This window comes from Pyxicephalus adspersus, chromosome 5 (genome assembly GCF_032062135.1).
Source record: "Pyxicephalus adspersus chromosome 5, UCB_Pads_2.0, whole genome shotgun sequence".
In the NCBI taxonomy this organism is placed as follows: domain Eukaryota; kingdom Metazoa; phylum Chordata; class Amphibia; order Anura; family Pyxicephalidae; genus Pyxicephalus; species Pyxicephalus adspersus.
Window position 1 is genome coordinate 126,290,297 of NC_092862.1, and position 27,145 is coordinate 126,317,441.

Genomic DNA, 27,145 nt, shown 5'->3' on the forward strand with positions numbered 1-27,145 from the left:
ACCTATTTAGACCCCTTGTTTACATTCATACGGCTGTTTGGTGGGTTCAAGCCGCTGGTTAACCTTTAAAATGCATTACTTGGCTGGTGCTTAAGAGAGATGGATGTGATAGAAGTGTATATTAGAGGCTTTCAAAACACAGGATCATCAATCTTCAGGCAGCCTGGGATCATGCAGCGAAGCCGTTATCGTAGGCACAGAGTAAATCCACAGACACAAGCCGAACACATGCAGGCGTGCTTGTTTTTCAGCCTCTCAGAGGAAATGTCAGTAGAACATTATAGGCTGCTCTGGCTTCGCCTAGGTAGACGTTTAATAATTTAATATTTTTATTCCGCGTGCCAACCCCTCTCCTTATCGTTTCCTTGATTGATACAGACGCTCAAAGATTTCTAAATCTGTTTAGGAACCATGCTGTGCCTTCCATGCTTAAATCTGTTTAGTTGCATGAGCAATGAGGAACATAAATTCTTAATTATTTTTGTTCCAAAAAAGTCAAAAAATATTACATCATAAAATGAGCGTTGTTTTCTCATTTTTCTGTACTAGTGTGTGTTTTAATTGCTCTGATGAAGAGAATTGGTGCACAGACCGCGTGGCGCCAGAGCTGGAGGATAACACAGCGCTGTTTACATTTTGTAGTAATGGCACAAAGTAGTGTTTTATGCTAGTAACTCTCTAATTCTGTGTCAGAATGGTTTACAATACCCACTTACCTACGAACTTGTGACATCTTGGCCTTTGTTATGCCGCAGAAAATCATTCCAAGGGAATCAATAGCCCATCGATTTAACTTACCATATAGCTGTCCGGGATTTTATGCCAGTGGATGTTTTTTTACAAAATCAGACGTGTACAATATGAGTCACTAACAACTTTTGCAAAACTTTTTTCTTTTTTTCCCCCTGTGTAAGGCTGGATACTCATGTGCAATAATTGTCATTGGAAATAATCTTTTATATAATAAATAGTTGTTGTTATTGGAAATAATAACAATCCTTTCCTTCCACAAAAGACTAAAAGATGCATGAATGAGCACTGTACATCCAACCCCGTTCTGCTCTATGGAGAAGGGAAGAGGAGAATGATAGAGCAGCACTCCACTTCACTCTCTTTTTCACTTCCATTAAGATCGTTCCTTGTTTGTCGTCCGTGCATCTGTCAGGATGGACATCGAGTGCTGTACACACGTTGATAATTGCCTCAGGGCCGATATCGGACAAAAATTAATTGAGGTGTGTATGTGGCCCAAATGGGCATGTGTACATCAAATACCTATAATGCTTGCTCTGTTAAAGAATTCTAAAAAAATGGTGGTATTGGTGTTAGAATGGGAAAGAAGCTGCAAGTGTATTGATTGCCATTTGTCATGGGGGCATATATTATAGTATATTACCTGGATTTGATTACCTGTGGAGCTATGAGCCTGACTTTGAATGACTTTTCAGGTCCTTTTGGTTCTTATTAGACAAGATAACGGTATATGCATAGTACTTAAAGCAGAACTAAACCCAGCCTTTACTTTACTGCCCCATTCCATGTCACAGTCATCTTGTTTCTTCTTGCAATCTTCGGCTATCTTGATTTGGCCAGGTTAGGATCATGTAACATTCATTCAGTTCATGCAACCACATGGGAAGCCGGGATGTGCCTATTATCCTGGCAACTAACCTTGAGCTGGGCATGTGCAGCTCAGTGATTTTGGAAGCTCCATGTGGTGATCAGGCAGGTAAGAATGCCAATAATTTTGGTTAGTGTTTTCCCCTTTAATATCCTCAAGAGGATTAGAAACCAGTGTGTGGCTTCTTCAGATTTGTTATTGATGAAAAATGAATGTTCTTCTTCCTAACACACTTGTTGATTCCCTCCCTTGGATATTGATCATAATAAACTTCTCACAGCTGTGTTTTTGACCTTGTGATACCCACATCAGTTAAATTGAATATTTGGGTGTGGAGAATCTACCATTGGGATCATAAAAAAAATCCAAATAAAGGTTTTTTTGTAGAGGACTTGGATAGTTGGAAAAATTAATAAGATGGTTACATCGCCCGCTTCATCCAATATCAAATCTGAAAATTAAAATTCTACCTCCGTATTCATTTTACTCCAAATAAATAATATAATATTAATTCCATGAATAAAACGAACTAGATGGAGGGCCATAGATTTTGTTACGGTAAAATCAGGACTTCCGAACTAATGCATTTTCCTGGTCGTATTAGACGCTAGGATAAACCCACTTTAATTAACCCATTTTCGGAATCCAGCGTGCGGTATCTAGAATATACATTATGCATGTTCATTAGAACACCCGACATAAATTTTGGATCACTCCTAATTATCACTTCCTATGCTTCAAATGAATCGTGAAAAGCATTGAAACGTCTCTTTAGTTGCTCAATGATGTTTAAGCATATGTTGTGTTCCCATTTCAGGAAGAGGAAGATGGAGAAGAGAACAGCCGGGTGGAACCTGTTGGTCACGCAGACACTGGCTTGGAACGAACTTCCAGCTTCTCCCTTGAGTAAGTATTGACCCCAATTCCCTACCAAGGCAAAGGATTTCAGATTTAAAGTGTTTCCAAATACGCAGCGGGTACATAATAATCAGTGTACTGCTGAATGTTCATACTCATATGGTTTAAAATAAAATTTTTTTTACCATTAGAGCACTTTGAGGTTCCTGCGCTTTAGATATAAGTCATATTACGTAAATTAATATTGAACATTAGGATTACCAGATCACATTAATAAATTGTGTAAAATGGTACCTCTAGCTTTCCTTGAATAGCAAAGTCTGCTTCTTCTAATCGTACTTGCATGTTTTAATGCCTTGGCAGTCTGTATCACATGGCCACTGGGTACATAGTGTCTTTTAAAAAGTAATTATTGAATTCAGTGATTCTGTTGTTTTCATTCAGACAGACCTGGTCTGTTAGACATGCAGTGAGATAAGAAGATTGGCAAGAAATACCCTCTGTGCTGGACTACCAAGACGGATCAGAGCCTGCCAGTGTAATCAGCAAATATGGCTGTTTCATGGACATAGTTGTTATTATGCTGTGCAAGGCTGGTTAACCAATACAAAAGATATACCATTTTCTGGAAAGAATTAGATCTAGTATGTTGGTATTGATATGTTAAAACAATTTGTTATTTAATATTAAACCCTGTAGACTTTTGGCTGAATGGCACAAAATATGTGATACAACTCCACCAGTTGACACCAGACAATCAAAGTCCTGTATTCAGCCATTCTTTTTTTAACATATTTGGTTAGAATTATTATTATTAGACAGTATTTATATAGTGCCAACATATATTCAGCACTGTGTAATATGTTGGCGCTACATAAATCCTATTTAATAATAATAATAATAATAATATTATTATTAATAATAATAATAATAATAATAATAATAATTATTATTATTATTATTATTATTATGATGCAGTGATTTTCAAATTCATTGGTCATATCACTAACTTTCCCTCAGAAGGGCTCATAATCTAACATAAATAAAAAATTTAGCATGTATTATTTAGTTTTTCAATTAAATAACTAAAATTAGATATTTTCTTGTTTCTTTGTTTATTTAAAAGTACCTTTCGGTAAACCCAACGTCATTTAGCACATTGTTCCTTTATGCAGACATTGATGTACCTGTATTGCCTTTTCTTACTTGAAGTCATGTTGAAGAACAAACATACTTGTACTATACTACAAAAACATTAAATTTCACTGTTAGAATTGATTTAGCTCTCTTTTATGTTGTCCCTTTTTTTGCATGCGGTCAGGCTCATTTTGAGGTATGTAATATTGTCTTCCTCACCTCAAAAACTGTCTGATGTGTGCATTTCATTGAGAGTATAGATTGGGAGCATTTTACTGTTCATTGCAGCCCCATCACTGCAGAGGCTTATTTACATATCTTGCACTCACAATCATTTATTCATCTCATTACAGCGACATGGTGAAACTAGTGGAAGTCTCCAATGATGGTGGACCTCTGGGCATCCATGTAGTGCCTTACAGCTCCCGCGGTGGCAGGTAATGTTCATATCCTCTTTGGCTTTCTTTTTATAGGTGTTATATGACTTTAATTTTAAAATAAATACTTTATTTTCTGGAGGAACAGTATTTGACATTTATTTTATCTCTGCAATGAATTACGTGGTGATTCTTTCAGACTAGGATAGTAGGTAGACTATAGTGCAGTGTAAGCAATTAAAGAAGGAGATTGTCCAGGGAAACTTCACATAGGGGCCAAACTTTTAGTGCTAATTAATTAGTTGCCTCTCTGCAAGATTACTGACTGAAACTAAACGTAGTGCTGAGTAGTTCAGAGTTCTTGCAAATCATATTATTAATTTTATATATATATATGTATGTATATATATATGTGTATATATACATGTTTTAACTATTTTTGTGATGGCCAATTTTACCTCTGAATATCAAAAATGTTATGCATGACTATCAGCTGGTTCTAATGGACGTGAGAGGTATTCAGGAGCATCTAGGCCTGTGATTACAGTGGGGTTTGCAAGTTCCACTTTGAATCAGTCTTTCAGGTGTGAACAGGATACCTATCGATTCTGTATTAACATGCCTATTGATGGCATCCACAAATTCTTTAGTTGAGGAAGCAGAGGCTCCTGGCTGGCTGTTCCTGTTGGCTACGTACACACATCGTATGATTCTCATCTGATAATTCTTTTAGGGCTGATATTGGGTGAGAATCTGGCATATGCAGAACCCTCATCGTCTGTTTTGGCGGATCCACGGATGACGATCGGTCGTAATGAAAGTGAAGGGGAGAGAACGACGCTCTGTCTTTCTCCCCCCTCCATAGAGCAGAACAGCGTTGATGCATCGTGAAGTCGTTTGTCGTTGGGAAGGATCATGAAAGATTCTTTTCAATGACAAATATTGCACGTGTAGGTATTCTAGGTATTGAATTTTCTATGCCATGCAGAAAAGATATTCATTCCCTAGCCAGTTGCTGTTGGCAGCAGAAACTCGTTTTGCTTCAGTCAGTTGGCTAAAACACTGCAGAAAATGGCTGCATATAGCTAAACGTTTATGTGAAGTTTTGATAACCTTTATTTTATCCCTTTTTTGTGTTACAACAAATTTATTGTCCGTTTCATCATAGTAATCGAGATCTTCTACAGATATATCACAAGAGAAGTGTTTCTGTGTCAGATGCCAAATAGAGGGGAATTATGGGGGACAGCTAGGATACATACATCTTCCCGCCGCATGACTGTATGTTGGCTTTGTTGCCGTTTGTGTTGAGCAGGAAGATGAATGCACATATTAAGTGAAATTACAACCATAAATTGCCTTTTAAAGACATAACATTCCAATGAACTTTCATAACAGCAGTTCTAGTTGGAGTTGATTAAAGGCCTATGACATTTATATTGGAGGCTCTAATTGTGTGCATTTTACACTTGATAAATAGTTGCAATGCCTGAAAAGTCTTTCAGTGGATAATAAATCAGTGGGGCTTTTCTAGATTTCATGTTCAGGTAGTTTAGTAGGCCTAAAGTGGATTAGCAGCTCTAGATCAAACTCAAGCATAGCAGCCTGCAATACACCTAGGTGAGTCTCTTCTTGTATTGCAAAAAGTTTTATAAAGTTCAGAAAAATTTAACATTTTTGCATTTTTATTTCTAAAAGTTCTATTTCTGAAGTAAGATAGATTTTAGACGCTTATATTTTATATAGCTTATATTTAAATAAAGTTATAAGGCAAAGGTATCCAGTTAGTTTTGGTTAGGCCTCACTGATTCACATAAATATTATCATTATGTATTTATTAAGCAGTGTTCTCTTCGGCCCCTTTTAGGCGGGTGCAGCACTCGGCACTTTTCAGTAAACATTTGGCTATATTTCGGTGGTTATTGAAGTTGGTGACAACACTGTTTAGCATCTTATTCCTGTTTTGAATAGTTGCAACAATAGGTTACAATCCCAATCCTGGTGGATTGATTTAGGCAAAAGGTTCGGGTGTGGAGATCTGGGACGGACCTGAGAATTTCTTACCTTTAGAGTCCCATATTTTGATTCTACCCCATAACTAAAATATTACTATTTGGCTAATAGATCTAACTGCTCCCAACTATCTCTCATTTGGAACCAAATCCCCTTGTCCCTTTTTCTCCTCATTTATTACTCTCTTTAGTCTGATTTATAGATCTCTAATAAATATTTAACTTCTTTTTATCAAAGCTCTTAAACTAAGCTTTTTATCAAGGTTGGAATTTATTGAATTTTATATTTTTAAAATTCACTTTGAGGAAAAAATAACTTGTGTCACTGCTTATTTACCACCCATTAGCTTGTCAGTCATCACCTAGTGACACCTAGTCCTAGATTGACTGCCCTCCCACTGAAATCATTCCTCTGTGAGCTGCAACATCTGGGAATGGGAACATGTGAGACCTAAACTATGGTTTTGGCTTGGTCAGAGGGGGTAAATGATTTTATTATTTTTAATTTCCTAGCAGCAAAGTTAACTTATTAAAGCATGTTAAAGATTTTGCCTGTTTTGTAAGAATATTGAACACACTCTACCCACTTGAAATTTGTGTCCTTCTCGCTGGCATTTGGCTGCAATTAGGATGTATTTCACGTGCGCAAGTTGACACACAGGAAATAAAACACAGCAGGGGGATTTTTTGTCAGCGCAATCTCGGCAGCAGTGGGTGCGTTTAGTAAATGGCAAAGGAAATCCAAATTCTTGTGCTTAAGGCGTGTACTTATACCAGCACTGTTTTAGATAAATGTCTTCCCCTCTGCTAAATTGTGATTAGTGAGCATCCTAGGGAAAAAAATAAGCGTAATATGCTTTCGGTAAACACAAAACACGGCTTACAAATCCTCTCTGATTGTTGGTAATTTAGTTGAGTTCTGTCTTGGTGTCTCTGCAGGCTTTTTTGTTCATTTATTGAACCTTATTTCTTACTTCGTCTGTTACTTAAAATAATTGTTTTCCTTATTTCCCCTTCTTTCAATTTTTCCTGACCTCCCGGCATCGGTTGTTTGTCTCGACTGATGTTAGATCTGTGATCAGCAAATTGTTGTTTGATCCCTGGTAATACCTTGTAGCTTAGTATGTATTGCCTATCTGTAACTCGAACTTCCTTACATAAACCTGTTCATTTCAGATGAGACACAAATTCTTTTTTTCAGATTTGTGCAGTAAAATGAAGTACTCCAAAAATGACTGTAGTTTAAGGAAAAAGGGCAAGTCTAGGTATTTCGTTCAATTTCCTTTCAGAATTACTTTGAATACTAAGAAGCAGTGCAGTAGAAAGTGTTGAGGGAATTTTGGTTCTTTTTCACCCTAAAAAAGAACCAGCTAGGATATGTAAACATTTGAATTTTGTAAATCTCACATGAAAGTTCTGGTTCATAACTTCTGACTCAACTTTTCCCAGTTGTGTCCATGTGTAGTCACCCCATCCCATGTACCCCAGCTAAAGCTGGTATGATCTGCTGTCAAGAACCCCAGAGCAATTATTTGCAGCCAACGTTAGAGCAAGTGTGTCGGAATGGCTGAATGAGTCTGGATGAAAAAGACCAAAAAAGAAAACAACATGAAAAAAAATACATATATCGATACACATTGCTTTAGCAAACTTAAAGTAGACCTAAACCCACACTACTCACCTGTCCCCATTCCCTTGCAGTGTGCCATCTTCTTTTTCCTCTCTTCCTGTCAAGGATCTCTGGCCAATCTCCAGCATTTTCACCATGGTTGGTGAATCCTGTGGCTTAAGAGCAGTAATGCTGCGTCTCTTTACAGTGGCCCAACGCACCCCTGCTAAATTAGAGCCAGGGCTGTCTAATCAACAGAAAGTGGCCATTTTCACAAATGTGTCCCTGACTTTGCAAATTTTTGATGGCAAAAGCCCATTTCAAGTTTTCAGCACAGTGTGAGCGATTTGAAACAGTGAATTTTAATTCTTTGGGCAGTAGCAACTGTTCCTCAGGCCTTGTGTTCCAACTCCCAATGTAGTGCAAAATGTCATGTTCTCAAATGAACGAGAACATCTAGATGTCAGTGCAGGCACAGATCACTTTAACTGTGTCAGGGTTATGTTCTTCTTGTCAGGATTTGGAAGTTTTTCTGTTTTCTTTACCCCCACTTTGTTCTGATCCCCCCCCTTGGCTTCATCTCTTTTATGCTCTTTCTATTAACTTCTGATTGATTTTCTTTTCTATCTGTGATTTCCAACGGATTACAAGAGAAAGCTCTCTTGGCTGTGTGGATTTGCTCTGCTTACCAAGTCTTATGAGAGGTAATCAGCCCTTCATGTGGTATAAAGCCAGAGCCTTTGGTGCACTTTGGAAGCAGATCCTCTAATCTATTACTGCTCTATTTGTATTTAATAACATTGGAGCATTCCTGTGGTCAGGGTACCCCTCACCAGTGAACGCCCTGTCTGCATCCTGTTCCTCGTCACTGAACTTTGCCATAACATACAGACTGTAGCAAGCTATTTTCAGCCCGTCTGGGATAAAATCATGGAAAGCACCGGCCTGTTTACAAATCACAGATATTAACGTTTGTTTTCTCTGTGTTCTAGGGTTTAGCCAGCTCCGCGGTATTGATTGTACAGCGCAGCATCTATCAGAGCATAACTGAAGACACCTGCACTAGATTAGCAGACCTCAGCTTGTAATAAACTAAACCTGAACTGCTCATTAGTGCATGAAGCACTGGCCAGGGACTTGGCAATATTTGTATTACATTTATACAAAGGGAAGGTGGGGAGTCTGTGACAAGTTTACAGAGAAAACCTAATAGTTCCCACCTAGTATGACATAAATAAATGCCCATTCAAACTTGAATGCTTCACTTTCAGAATTGCAGCCCACCTGCTGTGCCAAACAATTTGCATTCTGGCATTCTTCTTACACAACAGGCTTCCCTGCTCACTAAATCTTTGCAGTTGGTGCTGTCCTTTCCTGAATCTCTGGGCCTTTCAAAATACAGCAAGCCAATGATATGTTCCCACTGCGTTCTCATTAAAGGGAAATTATACTTCTGTTGACATGTATTTATTTCCATGTCCAACAACCAAAGAAACCTAGGGTTCCCCCAGATTTTTCAAAAGGAGGGAGTTAGGCAGATGGGTTCACTTAAATGAGTGTTTGGTAGACAATGCCTTTTCAATTTTGACCGGTGTGTACCTTTTAATTTTCCTACTTATTCTTGGATACCTGCTTGTCAAATTCCGAAATTACAGCTAAAAAACAACTTTTAAAATGCTTATATACACTGTTTATCCTTTCTTTAAATTCTTTGTTTATTGACTTGGGATAGGCCCCATTACCTAGCAATGCCCCTCCTTGCTTGTTGCCCCATTTCTGCCACCCCTCACATTTCTAGATATTGTTTATGTTGCATCCATTGGAGGAGCAAAGGGCAATATTGTAGAATATACATCAAGATTACCTCCGAGTCTGCATGGCAGCACCCAAGAGTAGGCTAGGGAGGGCTTTCCAATGTGTACATAATATGTAATATATGCATTTTTGCTGCACAAGAAAGTTTTTCCTCTCCTAATTTAGATTTATTGGTCATAAATTATTTTCTGTGTGTGTGCATGTATATGTATGTATTTGTGTGTGTATGTGATATATATATATATATATATATATATATATATATATATATATATATATATATATATATATATCTCATTAAAATCAACAATTTAATTTTTCTCTGTCTATGTGATTCATTCATTGAAAGAGAGATGCAACTGACACCAGTGGTATATGGGAAGAGTTTTATTAGCACTGCTGTGTGAATTGTTACAATACCTTTTATCTATAGCTTTATTCTGTGATTCCTATCACAAGTGCACCATGTTGCTTTAATTAGCCGTATCTTTCAAATAATCATTTTTTCCTGAACTGAAAAAAGAAATTCTGAATTTGAAGACACCATATCCTCTGGCTCTATTGAAGACTTTCACACTGTGCTGCTAGAAGGTGTTATCTGTCAAATTAAGCTCTTGTTTCCCCCTCATTTTGCATTTAATAGAAACGTGGAATATTTTGGTGATGAAATTCACATTTTTGTAAGGGATTATTCTATGTGACTGGGTTTAGATGATAGAAAACCTTGTTGTAATTAAAGTTTTGATAATTATTTTATTGGAATAGATAACCCTGATGTTAAGGATTTATTGTTAAAGTTTAAATAATTTAATTAAAGTCAGAACAAGCAAATGTATCTATGCCCTGAATACTTTTTTAAATGACCTAATTCATCCTATAAGGATCACACCTACTAGACTTGAAAATATAAGTTCTCTGGGTAGAGCAGAATGGAAGACATCCAAATACTAATAATAGGGCCCCGGGGAGCGTGGGAAGCTACAGGGACATAAAGTGAAAGGTCACTCTTATCCATCCTCCACCTAAACGTACCCTGGTTCCCCCTAAGGGACTTCATCTCCAGACATACATACTTTTTGCGATAGTCTGCCCTTCTTTCCCAAATCAATTTTTTTATTTTTTTTTTAGGGGAAGGATAGGAAAAGATAGGTGGGAGAGAGGTAAGAAAAGAAAGAAAGAAAAAGAGAGGGAGAAAGGGGAAAAAGAAAAAAGACGTGGGTGGTGAAACCCCTCACCAAGAAGATGGCCATATTGTTGTGGCCTGTGTCTTGTAAAATTGCCTTTGTTGTGTTACACCAGTTCAAAAGTCGATGTGTTGGCTTATTGATAGTATAGCTACTCATTCCTAAGCTGAAACGTGGTAAAATCCTGGTATTTGTTGTAACTGGATGAAAAGTTTAGGGAAAGGTGGTGGAAGATCCCAAGGAATGAGTGTGCTGGTGCCTACCATGCCTCTATTGTTTATTTTAGGTCTGTCACCATCTGTTCCTGTAGAATGAATAAGATGAATAAGGGCCCATGTATAGGTGATTTTACTGCTTCTCCAGAATATCATTCTGGAGTACATTTGTGTGTGTAGTCTGAGCACAGGGTAGCTTTTAGGAAGCTGGGTGAGTGTAGTTTAGTGTGAGCGTAGTTTAGGTCCACGTTTAATCATGTAAGGTCACAAAAGCCATTGCTAAGAAACCCTGCAATAGCCAGCTGCGTTACAAAAAGCATGCTAATTATTCACATATTCTTTGCATATTCTATTCTATTTAATTTTTCTATTATCTATTTAATATTTCTATTTTTTTTGTAATGCATTTATATGATTATATATAGAAGATATGCACCGGTAATACTCACAGTATATTGCATTCTGTAGGGTCTGTGGATATTATAGGTCACAAAGTTCATCATCTGGTCACGCTCCGTGAGGCTGTGTGTTGCCTTTAAAATCCTTTTAATTTTCCGGAAAAATATGAACCGTATGTCTGGTATTGGACAAGATTTATTGGCAAACACTAGAAATTATTGTGTGTGTGTGTTCATTCTAATATCCAGTGTTTTCGCCTATAAAATCCTATGGAATAAGTGATGTTATTGCACTCTCAATATAAAAGCTAATAATCGGATCAAATGGGAAAGTAAATTATTAAAGATCAACTCCAGACAAACAGATTTTTGTTTTAAACAAGGAAGGGTTCGAATCATATTTTATTGGTGCCTATTGGGGGAGTGCAGGAAGTGACTGGAAATGTCTTCAATAAGGACCAAGACCAAAGAGTAGAGAAAAGGTTAGAACTGACTTTTTTAAATCTGTTGTCACGGCCATCAGAAGTAAAGTGAAATCGGGTTAAATGACTAAAGAAGTCCATTCACCAAAAATATTAAAGTTATGTTTCTGTACTTTTAATATATCTGATATGTTTTATTGTTATATTTCAAACCATTTGGGCATATTTAGTGTCCCTATCAAGTGAAACAATAGAAACTTTCTGGGGAGGAATGTTCCAGGGAAACCTTTGTCTGAAGAATGACACCTACATTCTTCTAATAATTTTATATTTGCACGTTTTCTGGAAAGAATAGCCATTGAACAACCCAATAATCCCACCCTCTAAAGGGTAAAGAGAGAGATACCTATGCTGGCAAGAGAAGTTTCATAACCCTTGGGTTAAGCATTAATCTACCTGCCTATGATTCTGGAAACCCCAGTGGTTGTTTCTTGCACTCTAAAAGTTTGCTGTCAAGATAAAAATTGCAGAATTTATGTAATATACAGCCACCAATCACCTGCAAGCTTGCCTTCAAGGTTTTAATGTTCTTAATATTCAAACCATGTGAGGCGGTCAGTTTGCTGTATATACAGAGGCTCAGATTGGTAAATTTAGTGGACTTTCAGATTTTTTTTGCAAAGCTCAATGCATTAGTAGTCAATAGTGGTTCTCGGTAATTCTTCTTAAAGTGCAGAGTTTTACTATTACAATTTAAAGTTCTATCATAATTCTATGATTGCTTATTGACAGTTTTGGCTTTTTATGTTTTTATTAGCTCTTTTGATACATTCTATTTTAGTTTTATAATATTTTTTATTTTTTGTGAAATGTTTATATTTGCGTAGAGAACCTTACACAAATTGCAGTGTTTGCAGTATTCCTTAAAAGGAGGTTATTCTTTCTGCTAGTTTAACCTTGTTTTCTTGAGGGAATGGTAATATTTTGCTTTGCTCATATATTGTATGAATATTGTCATCTGCACAATCCATTAAGTAGCAGCCCCAGTCCTGCATGTGTAATCATTTGCAATGTTAATGTTGCAGAACACTCGGGTTATTAGTAAAACGGCTCGAGAAAGGTGGCAAAGCTGAACGAGAGAACCTCTTCCATGAGAACGACTGTATCGTCCGGATTAACAACGGTGACCTTCGCAACAGAAGATTTGAGCAGTAAGTGGATTCTTCATCTTCAGTCAAGACCAGATATTTTGTTTTAATACCATAAAGCACTTGTGCAGATAAGAATTTCTTCACTACAAATTAAGTTTAAAAGTTTATCAATCAAAAAAAAAAAAATGTCCTGTCTTTTTTTTTTATGACCTACACTACATAATTCTGAAGAATTAAAATGAAAAAATGTTGTTACTTTTGGAGTGGTGCAGTGGTCTCTCTAAGTATTCACAATAATGAAATATCAATTAATGGTATGCAGTAAATCATTTTTTATGTAATTAATATTATTTAGTTTGTTATACTTAATACTTATACTATAAAATTATTGAAGACTAGGAAAGAGAAAGTATCAGACACTTAATTTAGTCAATGTGTTGCTCTTTGCTTGAGGAGTTGGCACCACTGTCCCTAACTTGTACAAATAAGTAGTTCTATGGGTGTACGGATTCCAAAAGTGTCAGGAAAGAATTACCAATAATTTGCATTTGTGTTCTCCCCAACCCCTTTCAGTCACCAACCGGCTGCTTTTTGAGTTGGTAAAAATTTGGGTCACAATACAGCGGCCCCCACCCACCTACAATTTGTTCCCACTCAGCTTAAAAAAAATTCTGGGTTTAACACTGATTTGGTTGTTGAGGAAGGCTACTTGTGAACACTGTAATTGTGCTTTTATTGGTCAATATAGTTATCATGTTTACATCAGAGTTTATTTTCGTACATGTCAGACATTTTGTTTTGCCATATTTCTTTTTTTCCCCCGTCATGTCTGCAGGAGATTGCAAAACTTCTGTTATTAAGACAGCATTTCAGGTCAATAACTCTGCAACTTAAGATCTATATCTCTTTATTGGAAACCACAAATCATATTCACACCTGGTTAATATCAAGTAGATTAGAGCAAATGCTTGAGCTGAGCTCTCCGTACTGTTTGTTTGGAACATCAATGTACCGCTCAGGCTTTTATAGAGCAATAAAGCATTCAAAATAAAACCAGAGATCTAACTTCTAATACACTACAAAACTCCTTGGGTTTGTGGAATAACAGAGCAGTTTACCTGGACCAAAATCAATCTCAGATGTTAAAAAGTAGGATAAGTCTGTCCACAAGCCATGTATTGCCAACTGGATTTAGATATACAATATAAAATGCAGCTGTAGAAGATTCAGTGTAGGTAATTGTGCTATTAAAACGATGCCTAAATTTGCATTAAAAGTGGCAGTGGTTCTCCCAGATCAGTCTTTCAACTTTTTTATGCATGGGAGAACCCTGGGAAAAAACTTTTAGGTCCTCAGGAACCCCTTCGATTATTACTATATCCACAGCTTACAGTATATTGGTGTGGTGATCAGTTTAAAGAATGCCTTCTATATTGCTGTCCAGTTGGAAGAATGTCAGCCTTACATAAAGTCATTATTGTCACTTAAACTTAGCTCAAGGAACCCCTAGCAACCTCTGTAGGAACCCTAGGCTTTTAACTAAACCCTGGTTCAGAAACCTTGTCCTAGATGTTGAGGAAACCTTACTGCTAAGATTTTTTTGGAAGTGATTAGAAGTGATAGTGTTATAAACACCACTTTCTAATTTGATTTAGTTTTTCTTGATATTTAAAACATACACTTTATTTTTCAAAAAGCAGTTTTTCCAAGAGCCTAAGCCCTTTTTAAAACTTGTTGTCAACCACAGCATTCTGCCATATTCTCAACCTTGCTCCCATTTAACCGTACAGGAGTGGTTGGGAATCACTTTGTATACATGGTTGTGTTGGATTGTGGCATGGTTCCTTCAAGCGACATGGAGCTTTTTGGCCATGCGGTTCCTTTTCCTCCTCTGGAGTCAAAACAACACCACAAACACAAGGGCAAATTATTGCAGATGCTTCAACTTGCAGTGCGGTTTGCTGCCCAGGGCGCATAGTGGAAATGTATTCACTTGCTGCATAGCTTGCAGCCACAAGTGTGAAAGGGGCCTACAACTGTTGCACAGCACTGTATGTATTCCTTACATTTATCTCAAGGTGATTTTTGTAGTATTTCCCATCAACTATATTTCATTATTCCCTCCTACTTCTGCAGACAGTTTGCTCTGCTTGTATTCTCCCCTGTCGGTCCAGTTGTATTCAGTTCCTTGGCTTGTTCGTGCCTTAGAAATAACTTTGCTCCTGAACTTCTCACCTTTCTTTGATGTATTTAACATGTTTGTTAATATTTCAGGTGCAGATCCTGAGAATATTAGATGGGTAGTATCGTTGGCTAGCATATATTGCAGCAGTGTTTGAATATATCACTTGTCTATACATTTGAGTATGGACTTTTATATGGACCGTTTCTGGTTTGGACCGTTTCTGGTTATTTTTTGGCTGAGTAAATTGGACAGAATAAACAATTGTTTGTAAAATGTATTATATGTTTATAAAAAGGCATTCTTTTATTTCTCTATGGATGAAGGTCTTCGTCCCAGCCCCCCATAGAGTAAATCTGCAATAAAGAATTAGGTTAAGTTCCATTTTAAGCTTCATGCCAGGCAAATGGATACAGAAAATGACAGATCTAAATAAGTTGTTTTACCTGGCACATGAGTGTTGCAGTACATCTGATTAGCTCATTGTGCCAGATTTTTTAAGATACGTGATTATTTTTGTGTGGCTTACAATTGCCCTGATAGTTCGTACCGCACATAAACTGATAGATGCAGGATATATAAAATATATGTTGTAGAATAAGTATATAATTTACACAGTGCACAGAACGGGATTTTGCTACAGCTTTGACAATTCCAGATTTCACGTTTCTCAAGTTTCTTGAGTTAATGTTTATCCTGCTATTTATGTTTTTTTGCCGCATTACAAATACTCATTAATTGAGACCAACTGTGACTTACTAACAAGTGACTTTTTTTTCTATAAATAATTTCCCATCTCCATAGTGGCACACAGCACCTCATTTTGCATAATTAGAAAGAATAATTATATTCATAACAATTTGATAATTTGATAATCTTATCTCATCTATCCAGAGCACAGCATATGTTCCGTCAAGCCATGCGTTCGCCCATGATTTGGTTCCATGTGGTGCCTGCCGCTAACAAAGAACCGTATGAACAACTATCCCAAAGCGAGAATAACAGCTACTACTCCAACCAACATGCCTCTGACCACCAGTTCATGGACAACAGGAACTTTCACAGCCCTGGCCCTGAGCAGACAATGCAGAGGGTTCCCCGACAGGGAAACCAGACAGAGCCAATGGACTCTTACTCACATCTACCTCATAATATCAATTCAGCAGGAAAACCACCAACCGGCCTCACCCCTTCACCGCAGCGTGGCGCCAACTTCTCTCCAACCAGCGGTTTCAATACCAAAAAAGGAAAGAAGCTATACATTCAGCTCAAGAAAGGTAATAGACATTGTTGTCTTGTGTGTGTGAAACATTATTATTCTTATTTATCAATATTTGTATATTTAGATCCACTTTTTATACCTGTGACTTTAGCTGACACTTAATAATAGTCTAAAACCAGTATTAAGTTACCTGGGAGTATATGGGAACCCCTTATGAGCAGAAAATTTTTGACCTGCACTGAAGTAATGATGAAGAATAACAATAAGTTCAAGAATAACTATTTTGCAGAGTTTTGGATAGAAAAGAAATGTAAAAGGCTAGTATATTTGTAGAAAGAATACTGCAGTCTGTATACACATTTATGAGTTTTCTCTTTACTTTCTCTCCAAATGAACATCTCCAAATGTTCTTCCTGTTTCTATTGCCTAATATTTAAACAGAACAGGATTTAAGGGGAACTTCACCTATAGGCACATAAAGTTGAAGAATAATTTTAGACATTTGATTGAGCCATTGTTTACATCTCAACATCCCATGTTATATACTCTGTATGTTGATTTATAAGAAGATAGGTATTTATAATGATCCATGAACTGTTCATACACATACTGTATTCAAGTAAGACCAAAAAAGGAGATCTACCCATTTACTGAATTAAGTTGCTCATTGCTGAACATTCAACTTAATAGCCAACGTTTGTACTCTTTAGTCATGTGGAAAGCCAAAGCCAAATCAAACATTTTCTTTATTCAGTTTCCAGTTCAAAAACATCCCTCCACCCCTTACGTCATTGATTTCAGTAATAATAATAAATCCCGCTTTAGTAAAAAATATCCCATTGATTAGGGTCAGTAGCATGGGGGCTATATCATCCCCACCTGACTTGTGACCAAGGATTTGGCAAGAAGGAGACCGGGCAAAGTAGCCAGCAGATGCAGTGGGTCAAAGAGCGAAATTGAAACACTGGCAGGGCAGCGCTTTGGCAGGTAAGCATGCCATAATGTGTGTGTGTATGTATGTATGTATGTGTATATATATATATATATATATATATATATTTATACTAAGCATATTTGCACAATATGGCAGGGTCAACTAAGTGCTGTTGTGCTCCTCTAACCTTGTGATAACAGTTTGGAGAAAGCACAGCTTTCAAGTCATGGCTTATTGAGTGCATGCCACTAAATGCAAAGTTTTGACGTCAATTCTATGAACGCCTCTGATGGGAATTAAAACACTGATTGTCATCCAAGTCATCTCACTAATTTTAGGCTCCCTTACCTGCAAAAAAGGGAATGCAATTTCCAAAAAGCTTATGTAGTTGTGATGGTCTGGTGTCTACAATCGTTATGTATTATTCTCCAAATGAAGAACGTCATAGCAATGAGAAGTTGTTTTAGCCTCCAGACAAGGACATTTATGCTGAAGCTGACCCCACACATGCTGGCATTTCAGTTTGCAGATAATTCTGGAAATAATTAAAATTGCTGTTTCAAAAGGCTTTAATACTCCAAGAAACTTTGTGGACTCTATCCTTTAGAAATTATCCCTTTATGATGAATTAAAGGAGAGATAAACCTTTAAGGATTATGGGGAAAGATAGCAAAGATCATGCAGGTCACATGAATGCTCTTCAAATGTGTTATCATTGCCAACACTCTTTCACTTTCAGTACCGTCAGTCCCATTTTCTCTTCTTTCCTGATTTAATCCCATTACTTGGAACGGCCTATCAGGCGGTAAATGATTGACTACTTAAATGCGGAGGAAAAAAAATACCTTTATCCTGGGGAAAATGTAAATACGTTTTGTCTCATTGGGAATATTTTTATTTCTACCCTCAAGTCATGATCAAGTGTGAGCTTTTATTTTTGTAAAGCATTGAATGCTTTTTATGATCCATAACCGTGTCTATTACATCTGCGTTAGACATACAGTAATTGAATGTTTCCTAGTAGATTACCAGTGTAATGGAAGCTGCTCTCGTAGATAATTGTCTCTAATTTTAATTACAGAAATAATTATCTGTGTCATTGAGAGATTTGCAGAGGGATACATGTTTGTACGTGATCCACAGATAAATTCTGATGTGTGTCCTCTTTTTGTGGCCCGTACCGTCAACAAAGGCTTTTCTTGCCAATGGTTAGGGATTTTATTCAACATGATATTGGAGCGGGCAAATGGATTTTCGGTCCTTGTTTTGGCAAGAGAGACTCCAAGCAATTTTCCCATCCACCTGTTCCTTGTTCTATGGCAAATGGCTAAAGGGAGCATCCAACCTTTTATTATAGAATTGAGTCCTGTATTACAATTGTATTAGTGTATTATTTGGGTTTTGGATTAATTGGAATGTATAGTCTTTCAATGACTGGTAAATGTAAAAGATAAAAATGTGATGATAAAACCCCTTCTATGTGCTGAGATTTTTAAAACTCTTTTCTTCTTTAAAATTGTATACCTGTGGGCAGCCATGTTTGCTCATTAGAACTATAAACTATGGATCTGCATCCTACATTGCTGCACAATATTTGTGTTTTCCTCTCCTTTTAATAGAGCAAGTTTATAGACTTTTCACACTTACAAGTATACAATAACACATTTATGATACCCAGGTTTTGTAAACCTTAAGGTTTGTAACCAGGCAGGGCTCTTGCAGAAAGGGACATGCAAAAGGCATTCTTACCTCTTTGATCACTCCCTTCAGCCATCCAAATCCATGAGCTGGGCACACAGTGTCCTTTCCCAGTATTTCCCCTGTGTATTTCAACACCCCCATGTTTGAAATTTTCTTTCATTCCAATGGACCAGTCCACCTCAATCCCACCATCCTGCAGTATTTAGAAGTTAGAGTTAAAACGCCTCCCGAATGCCCTAAAACACTCTAGATGCCCCCCTTTAGCATAAATGGATTTATTGGGGCATGTGGGATTCTCCCCTCTTCTAACTTCCTTGCCATATATTTTTGTTTAAATGTCTTTATCAACACTTAAAAACACATAAAAAGCTGTATGGGTAATAATAAGACTTAGTGAATGTAGACACTAGAATGTGTAAAGTAGCATGACGCATGTTTTTGTGCTTTTGCTATTTTTCTGTGGCCCAGCTTCATATGCAAGCAGTGATAGTGCAGTACAAGGCATGTCAAGTCCTTAATGGGGAAAAGATCCAGCACAAGGAGAACACCAACAATACATTTAATATTTCCTGTGTTCCCTGTCTTCTTTTCAGAACTTCCCGGGATTGGTTCCCCTTTATGTTCCAATGCCACTAGTATGTGGAGGCTTCATACGGACCAGCATTGCAACCTGTGGTCATTGATTAAACAAATGCAATGCTTAGTACCTGCCCTATTTTTTTTATACTTGGAACGCCTTTCCACAGGTTTTTTCCTCATTCCATAGTATATAAGTTCCTGACTTTCTTCACATTGTTAAATCAGATTAATTTTCAGCACAATACTTTGACTATATGATTTATTATTTGGCTGCTGCAAACTATGACAGCTTTGACTGAGCATTCTGTATGTTAGATTGGCCTGATAAAGCATTCAACTGTTATTTAATATTGTGACCTGTTCTCCATTATGTAGAGAATTGTCAACACAAACAAGAGCAAGGTAGTTCAACTGCTTAAATGAGTTTACATTCTTTGTAAGCTCCTTGGTCTGTTTCCAGCAACTCAGCAATATCTGACATCACCATTAGAACCCTTCTTGTAGATGTAAAAGAAAGTAGTAGAGAACCATGCGTGGTTGTGAAGAGTTCTCCAAGTGAGTGGTAAACATCTGCTTTAAGAAATGATTGCATAATTCTGGAATCAATTAAACTTTGCATCAAGCAGACAGATGAAATTACTGCTACAAGAATGCATGTGCATAGTTTATTTACTGAATAAATTGTAATTCTGTTTAGCCGTTTTTGTGACTTGTACAGCTCTGCCAGACAGCACATCTAGAATGGTGACACCAATGTCTCTGTTAAAGTTAATTAACAAGAGTGGGGTCACCATCTTGCCAGCTAATTGAACAATTGAGGATCAGTAGTGCAGGAATCCATGCTCAGTAATTCTTTTCTTTTCCCGGGTCAGCATGTTCCTATCCAGCACATGCGGCAATCCTACAATGTCTGCCCCGATCTCTGCCAGTATACGGATTAGTGTGGATGACAGAGACTGATTTTGAGAAAGATTCAGGCAGACAATCAATATGTAAGGGTATTAGTGGTTAGGGTATACCTGGCTGGAACTTTCACGGTCACACATCCCAAAGTTTTTCTTTGTCATCTGTAGTTCTGTAGGTAATGACACAACAAAGGGCCATGTAGGCATAGGTTTCAGACCCAACAAAGAGCTTAATGAAACTCCTGGTTAATCTGGCTGAACTAGGGTACACAAACTCTTGTGATGATGTTTCATCTGCGTTCTGACTTTAGCACAGATTCAGTGCTTTCTGGATTGAATTAGCTGATTGTTGCCTAGCAATGCCCTTTAAAAATGATGAAAATAAGTCTGAGACCTGTAATAATTGCTTCTGGAGAAACCAGAAAGCTGCACAATGTTATTAAATGCATATAACTGAATCCTACGCTCATATCGCTTCGCAGCACGGGGCCGGCAAGGATGTATGAAACCTCTCATCCCTTCTGCTGCATCCCTGCTGGGATGCTGCGACAACAAAGGATTAAACAATAATTTTCCGTTTACCACTTCCAAATCTTAATTTCTCACCCTAGATGCCAATTTTACGCTGCAGTTTTCAGACCTGGATTTTTAAAAAAAAATTTAATACATATTTTAAATACTGTTGTGCAGATTTAAGTGCTTTGAATGTTATCATGATGCTCCATGCATGAGAAGTATTGTGCTGATGTATTTTACTGGATAGAATGCTTTTCTTTGTATATAATAATGTTTATAGTGATATGAGAACAGTCACTGCAGTGTGCAATTGGGCCACAACTGCTTTGAAAGTTGTTATTATTATTATTAAAGAGTATTTATATAGCACCGGCATAGAATTCCCTAAATGGAGAATGCTGGTAGTTTGCAAATGGAATCGATTTACCGTCTCCCCCTTTTTGTCGTATCTAAACTCAAGAACAAAAATGTAACATATTGAAGCTTCACAGTCATTAAATGTGGTGGTTATGTTATGTTTCTTTTTTTCCCCATCTATATTCAGCTGGTAATTCTACTAGTGATACACCTGTCTTATAGTGACCCCACTCTCACTGTGCTATATCTATATAGGAACAGTCTCGTCACTTGACTTGTTTTCCAACCAAGGTTCCTCTTGAGGTTGCTGTGGGGGTTCCTTGAGCAATTGATGAATCTCAAGTAAGTTTAGCTGACACCAATGATCTTTTTGGCTATCTGTAAAGGTGATATCCTTCCCAATAGCCAGCAATGTAAGAGGCATCCTTCCTATGACCACCATACTAAAATACTGTGAGCTGTGGATATAGGAATTATATCAGGGGTTCCCTGAGACCTGAATGTTATTTCAAGTGTTCCCCCATGGTAAAAAGTTTAGACATGAAGTCAGCAAGGGCAACACAACATCCCCTTATTCCTCATCTCCATCACAAGGGGCTGATCACAGTCTACACAGGTAACTGAAGTGGGGTGATAACGGTGTGTGAGTAGTGACATGACTGTGGACTTTGTAAAGCACTCCGTAACACTTTGGCGCTATATAAATACACGTTAATAATGTTATTATTGTTGTGAATGAAGTTTCCAGCTCCCTTGGTTGATGGCAGCATAAAGCTCAAGCAGATATAACAAAATATTTAAGGGTATGTCTACTAGACTGAAAAAGGATCAAAAAGAAGTTCATATTTGGGGTTTCCATACACTTCAAGGGGGGGAAGAGGCTGTTTGACTTTGCAGATTGATTTTTAGTAAAAAAGATGAAGCTGTGTTTATTTTTAATAGCCATTTACAGATAGTAAATTCCCTATTTAATGTACAGAGCTGCATAATATGTTGGTGCTATATAAATACAGTTTATTAATAATTAATTACCAATATGGTTTTAAAATAAGGAGAACACCTGGGATTTTTCTGTGCATTTACTGACATGTCATATCAGGTGAGCAGCTGATTTGTAACTAGATATCTAAAACACCAAGATGGTATGGTTGTCATTCATAACTCATTCATAACTTTGTTTGGCACATTGGACTGGATTCACTTGTGTGTATCGATACCATAAAAAGGATTTATGTATTTTTTTTCCCCCAGTCCTGTAAAACTGTATCATGCAAAGGAAGCTATATATAACACAGAACATAGACTTAACATTTGGTATCATAAAAAGTTACTTTTCCTCATCCTCACCCTTTGGTATATTCAATTCTGATACACTTAAAAGCAAGCCTGTCACCAAGTTGTTCAACAACTTACCATCAGTGAAATACAGGCAGTTCCTTGATGTTAAATATAAATGTATTTGTTAGTATAAAAACACATATCTTTAATCAACCAATAAAAAGAATTGAGAGTTAAAGTGGAACTATAGTAAAAACAAAACAAAAAAATCACACTTACCTTTAATCCTGAAGATCTGTTGATCCATTAGGACGTTTCTTCAAACTGGTCTCGCGTCGTCCTGGTATCTGTCTTCGGCCTGGTGTGAGGGAAACTGAGCGCCACCATCTACTTCAATCTCTTTCCGGGTTCTTCTTTACATATCACCCAATCTCGCACTGTGCAGGCACGAGATCGGGTGACCTAGATGGAGAAAAAAGTGCTGATCTCACTTCTCATGCGCTCTCATTCTGTCCTGATCGCTGCGGCAATCAAGACAGAAAGGGGCCATGCTGCACTTTCAAAAAATAAAAAAAATGTTGACTTTATATAGAAGGATTATCTACTCTTTTATGTAAAGTAAAATTTTTTGAATTTAGGTCTGCTTTGAACTTTAGGTTGGGATCAGCCTGTGCCTCACAATCTACAGATTTTTTTTCTTTACTTATGCAATTTTTCTCTTATATCCTCATTTCCAATTGTCCAGGTTTGCTCTAAAGTTTTATATGATATATGTGTTAGAAACAGATATTATGTGTTGGAAACTCCCATTTATTTTATGACCCACTATATATGTTCCCATCTGTTGGTTTTTTAACATTACCAATCTTATTTTGTTTTTTTTAACCTGATGCAGGGGCTGAAGGATTGGGGTTCAGCATCACTTCAAGAGATGTCCCTCTTGGCGGATCAGCACCAATCTATGTGAAGAACATCCTCCCCAGAGGAGCTGCGATCCAAGATGGTAGAATGAAAGCTGGAGACAGACTGCTAGAGGTACTTGGGCTGCTTTATATGTGCTAAAGAATTAGGTTTAATTGGACAGTACAGCCAGGACTTGCTTGTTATGACCCGTATCTGCCGACTGTACTGCTGGATCTAAGATACTGCAGTCAAACTCAAATACACAGTGGGCCAAAATGAAAAATTTGGACAAAGTCCCTGGCCAACCTTAATTTTTGTTGAAAAAATATCTACAATGGAGGAAAGTTGCTAATTAATGTCAACAGAGGAGGGGCGCTTGTGGGTCCTGATTGATGTACCAGCAGGTCATTCTGGGATTTGTAGTATTAGCGGTGCATGCACAGTCTACCGACGGGCCAGCTTTAGTAGACATTTTCTCGCGGGCCTGAGTTTTACATCGCTGTTCTAGATTTTTTTGCTTCTTAATGCCTAAACTTCTAGGGGGAATAAAAAACTGAAGGATTTATTGGCTTCTACCCAAGTGCATGTTTGTGTTCAGGTTATTAGATTGGAAACTCCTTGGGGGTAGCCATTATAAAATGTTGCTAAGTATATTTGCCTAGCATATATAAAATAAATATTTGCATTCATCAGAAGGAATCTTCCTATAAAAGCAGACACAAGTTTATGAAGAAAGCACTGTTACTGCACCGAGTTCCCAGCACTGCACTATAGATTAGGGAATGCTGTTGTACAAATCTTTTCATTACTCACTGCCGCCAACTCCCGGAGGAAAATGATTTTAACAGTAAGCCCCCCTTCTCCATAAGAAAACTGTTTCTTTGCCAGCTCGTAGTTTGCTTAGTGATTCACAAGAGTCTTCCCTTATTTTCTCTTTACTGCATATTTTTTAAGCCGTTTCTATTCATATAAAAAGGTATTTCTGTGTATTGTGTTTTATAGTGTTTTCAGGCAGTTACTTTTGCCACAAGATAACACCTCACCCCATGCTGGCTGGGCTCCCTTTTCCAGGCATATTGTCACATCAGAAATGGCAGTGCAGTGTCTCAAACTGTGGGAATAGAAAATCACAGACTACCTGTCCTGACCTTACACTTCAGCTGCCCGCGATACACGTGTTTAGCGAATGTGCTTCAGCTGTGAAATGTAATTAGGATTGCAATTCACGGTGGCCTGTGGGATCTCAGGAATACTCTAAAATAAGGATCACCAGAAAATTTTATTTAAAGGCCAGATTTAAAAGAAAATTCCACAGGTTGAGGAAGTGAGCAATCACTCTGAACATTAAAATCCACACGGATATTTTCATAATAAGCACTGATTTAGGCCACAGGAAACCATGCATATCAACAAGGTTACGTGGGAAGCAAGGTGACCTAATAGCACCGTTGCCTAATAGACTTTAAGTGGCCTATGATGTATAATAGGTTTTTACATACCTCAACAATTATGCTATTGGTAACTCGCTGGGGAAGTTAATGGCTCCATCACAGCTAATTGTGGCTAAATTGGTTCAACTTTTTTAGATTGTGTCATTTGTGAAATTAATGTCTGCTCTATTGTGGTCCCATTCCTAATTTGAATATTTAAATAACTCATGTCCCATGTAATAAAATGCATAAATAAGTTTAAATTTATATCAAGCTTGCTACAGAGAATATGGCGAATCACAGCAGCTTACATGCATGAAACAGGATCTAAGGGCTTGCAAGCAATACCAGTCAATTAAAAGTGACCAAACACTGATCCCAATAAAGGAAAAATAAGGAAATGTTTAGATTGAGTTTAATATCCTTAAAAAAATTGAAATACGGTATGTACTTCAATTTAATGTAATCAGAATATAAAACAAGGAACCTTGAAAAACAGGAAATCTTCATTGACTTCAGTTTAAACCTAGGGCACGAAGTGCATCCAACACAGCTAACATTTAAAACAGTATTTAACAGAAATGCCAATAACTGTAAATAAATACATGGTGTGTGTTTTTTTTAAAACATTTATTTAAAAGGATAAAAATAAACACAACCGTGGCTCAGGCTGCCCCTCTTTTTACAGTATTTTGTATTTTTGATTGTCTAATGAAGGATTATTTGCGCTTAAATGATCTTTTGTGGATTATTATTAATAACCAGTAGATGCTGATGAGTCCAGATGTAAAGTGAGTTTTAGGTTCTAATATTATTACAGATATCAAGAGTTTGTTACACAGTTTACCTAAGAACACATCGCCATCAATCAGCGTCACCTGAATATAAACTTTTTTTTTTCCTAAAGGCATTTTCAGGTCTTGTATTATACTTGAGTATGTATGGTACGTTATTTAAATATATATATGATATAATTTGCCCCTGCATTGGGGGATCACATTATATGTTAATCAATGTCTGACATTTCAACCTTGCGAAGTAAATCATCTTCCTAAGAAAACGGAAATCAAGTTTCCTGCAGTTACTTTTCTCAGCCCTCCTTTGTCTCCCTCTTTGAAACTGGTTTTAATTTAATACTAAGAGCTCATCTTCCTGTACTGGAATGGCCATGATCACTTGACATCTCATCTAAGAAGATGTCTCAGTATGCAGTGAAGGCCTTTTCTGGAGAGGTAAAAAGAATGTAGGTGCAACTTGGTCATATAGTCATAAAATTAAAGCTCTTTGTGACCCAGTTTCAGAATGGTGCTCAGAGAAGGCTTTTTTTCCATGTTAGTAGAATGATAACAAATGCATTGCTTTAACTGCTTGTTGGCAAGAAGCTTACATTTGATACTAACAGGGTCATTTTATTTTATTTTGTGTATTCGTATTTCACTAGTTATGATATCAGTTTTGTGTTCTGAGCTGCAGGTGCATTGTGGTGCAGTCTTTAAAGATGAAATAATCTCCTTGAGCCACTTACTAACCAATTTAGGTAAACATATACACGTTTATTTACAAAGCGCATACAGGATCTCCCTGTCCCCATTCATGTTCATCTGACGCTGGAGGCTTAAACATGTGGGTGTACATTGGGCTCAAGGAAACTAACACCCATAAATCTTTTATCCCTTTGTATTACAGTATTTTCCTTAGATTTTCTTTTAATGTTGGCTGAGTAAAAGCTGTGGCAGGTTCTGTTTTGCGGCCCAACTTTTCAGTAACCACCCAAAAACAGCCAGGTGGTCACTGAAAAGTGCCGAGTGGTGCGCCTAGCTAAAAGGGGAGGACACTGTATTACTTTATAATACTTTATAATTATGTAGACTTTTTTTTTAATTTCAAGAACAATTTGTAATCTGTTAAGCAATTAGACAAATGAAATGTCTCTGTTCTTGTGTCAGGTGAACGGTGTGGACCTAACTGGGAAGACACAAGAAGAAGTTGTATCATTGTTAAGAAGTACCAAAATGGGAGGCGCAGTGAACCTTCTAGTTCTTCGACAAGAAGATGGTTTTCACCCGAGAGAGATGGTGAGTGTATTCTGCACACATTTCTATAGATTGCACAGTTTTACTATAGAAAACTTTCTTTTTTGCTACACTGTTACCATATCTCCGAACATTAAATTACCAAAATGTTAGATAATTGTTACCTTCAAGTGGGCCTAAAACAAAACAAAAAAAAAGCTTTTTAGAATGTGACTCTTCTTCTCTAACTCATCAGCTTTAATGAAAGCGATGTCTCAGATTGCACACAAAATGCCTGGCTTCGGACAATTCGCATGATTACACCGC

General features: G+C 37.2%; 1 protein-coding gene across 11 annotated transcripts in view; it reads left to right on the forward strand.

Annotated features, from left to right (window-relative positions):
• The window catches only part of PARD3 (par-3 family cell polarity regulator), a 387,075-nt gene that overhangs the window by 165,348 nt on the left and 194,582 nt on the right, over positions 1-27,145 (forward strand). For all 11 annotated transcript variants that reach the window (XM_072412641.1, XM_072412646.1, XM_072412650.1 and 8 more), the window contains 6 exons: positions 2,439-2,527; positions 3,970-4,053; positions 12,734-12,859; positions 15,876-16,258; positions 23,369-23,508; positions 26,753-26,881. In XM_072412641.1, the coding sequence (XP_072268742.1) occupies positions 2,439-2,527; positions 3,970-4,053; positions 12,734-12,859; positions 15,876-16,258; positions 23,369-23,508; positions 26,753-26,881 (951 nt within the window). The remainder of the gene's footprint in view (positions 1-2,438; positions 2,528-3,969; positions 4,054-12,733; positions 12,860-15,875; positions 16,259-23,368; positions 23,509-26,752; positions 26,882-27,145) is intronic.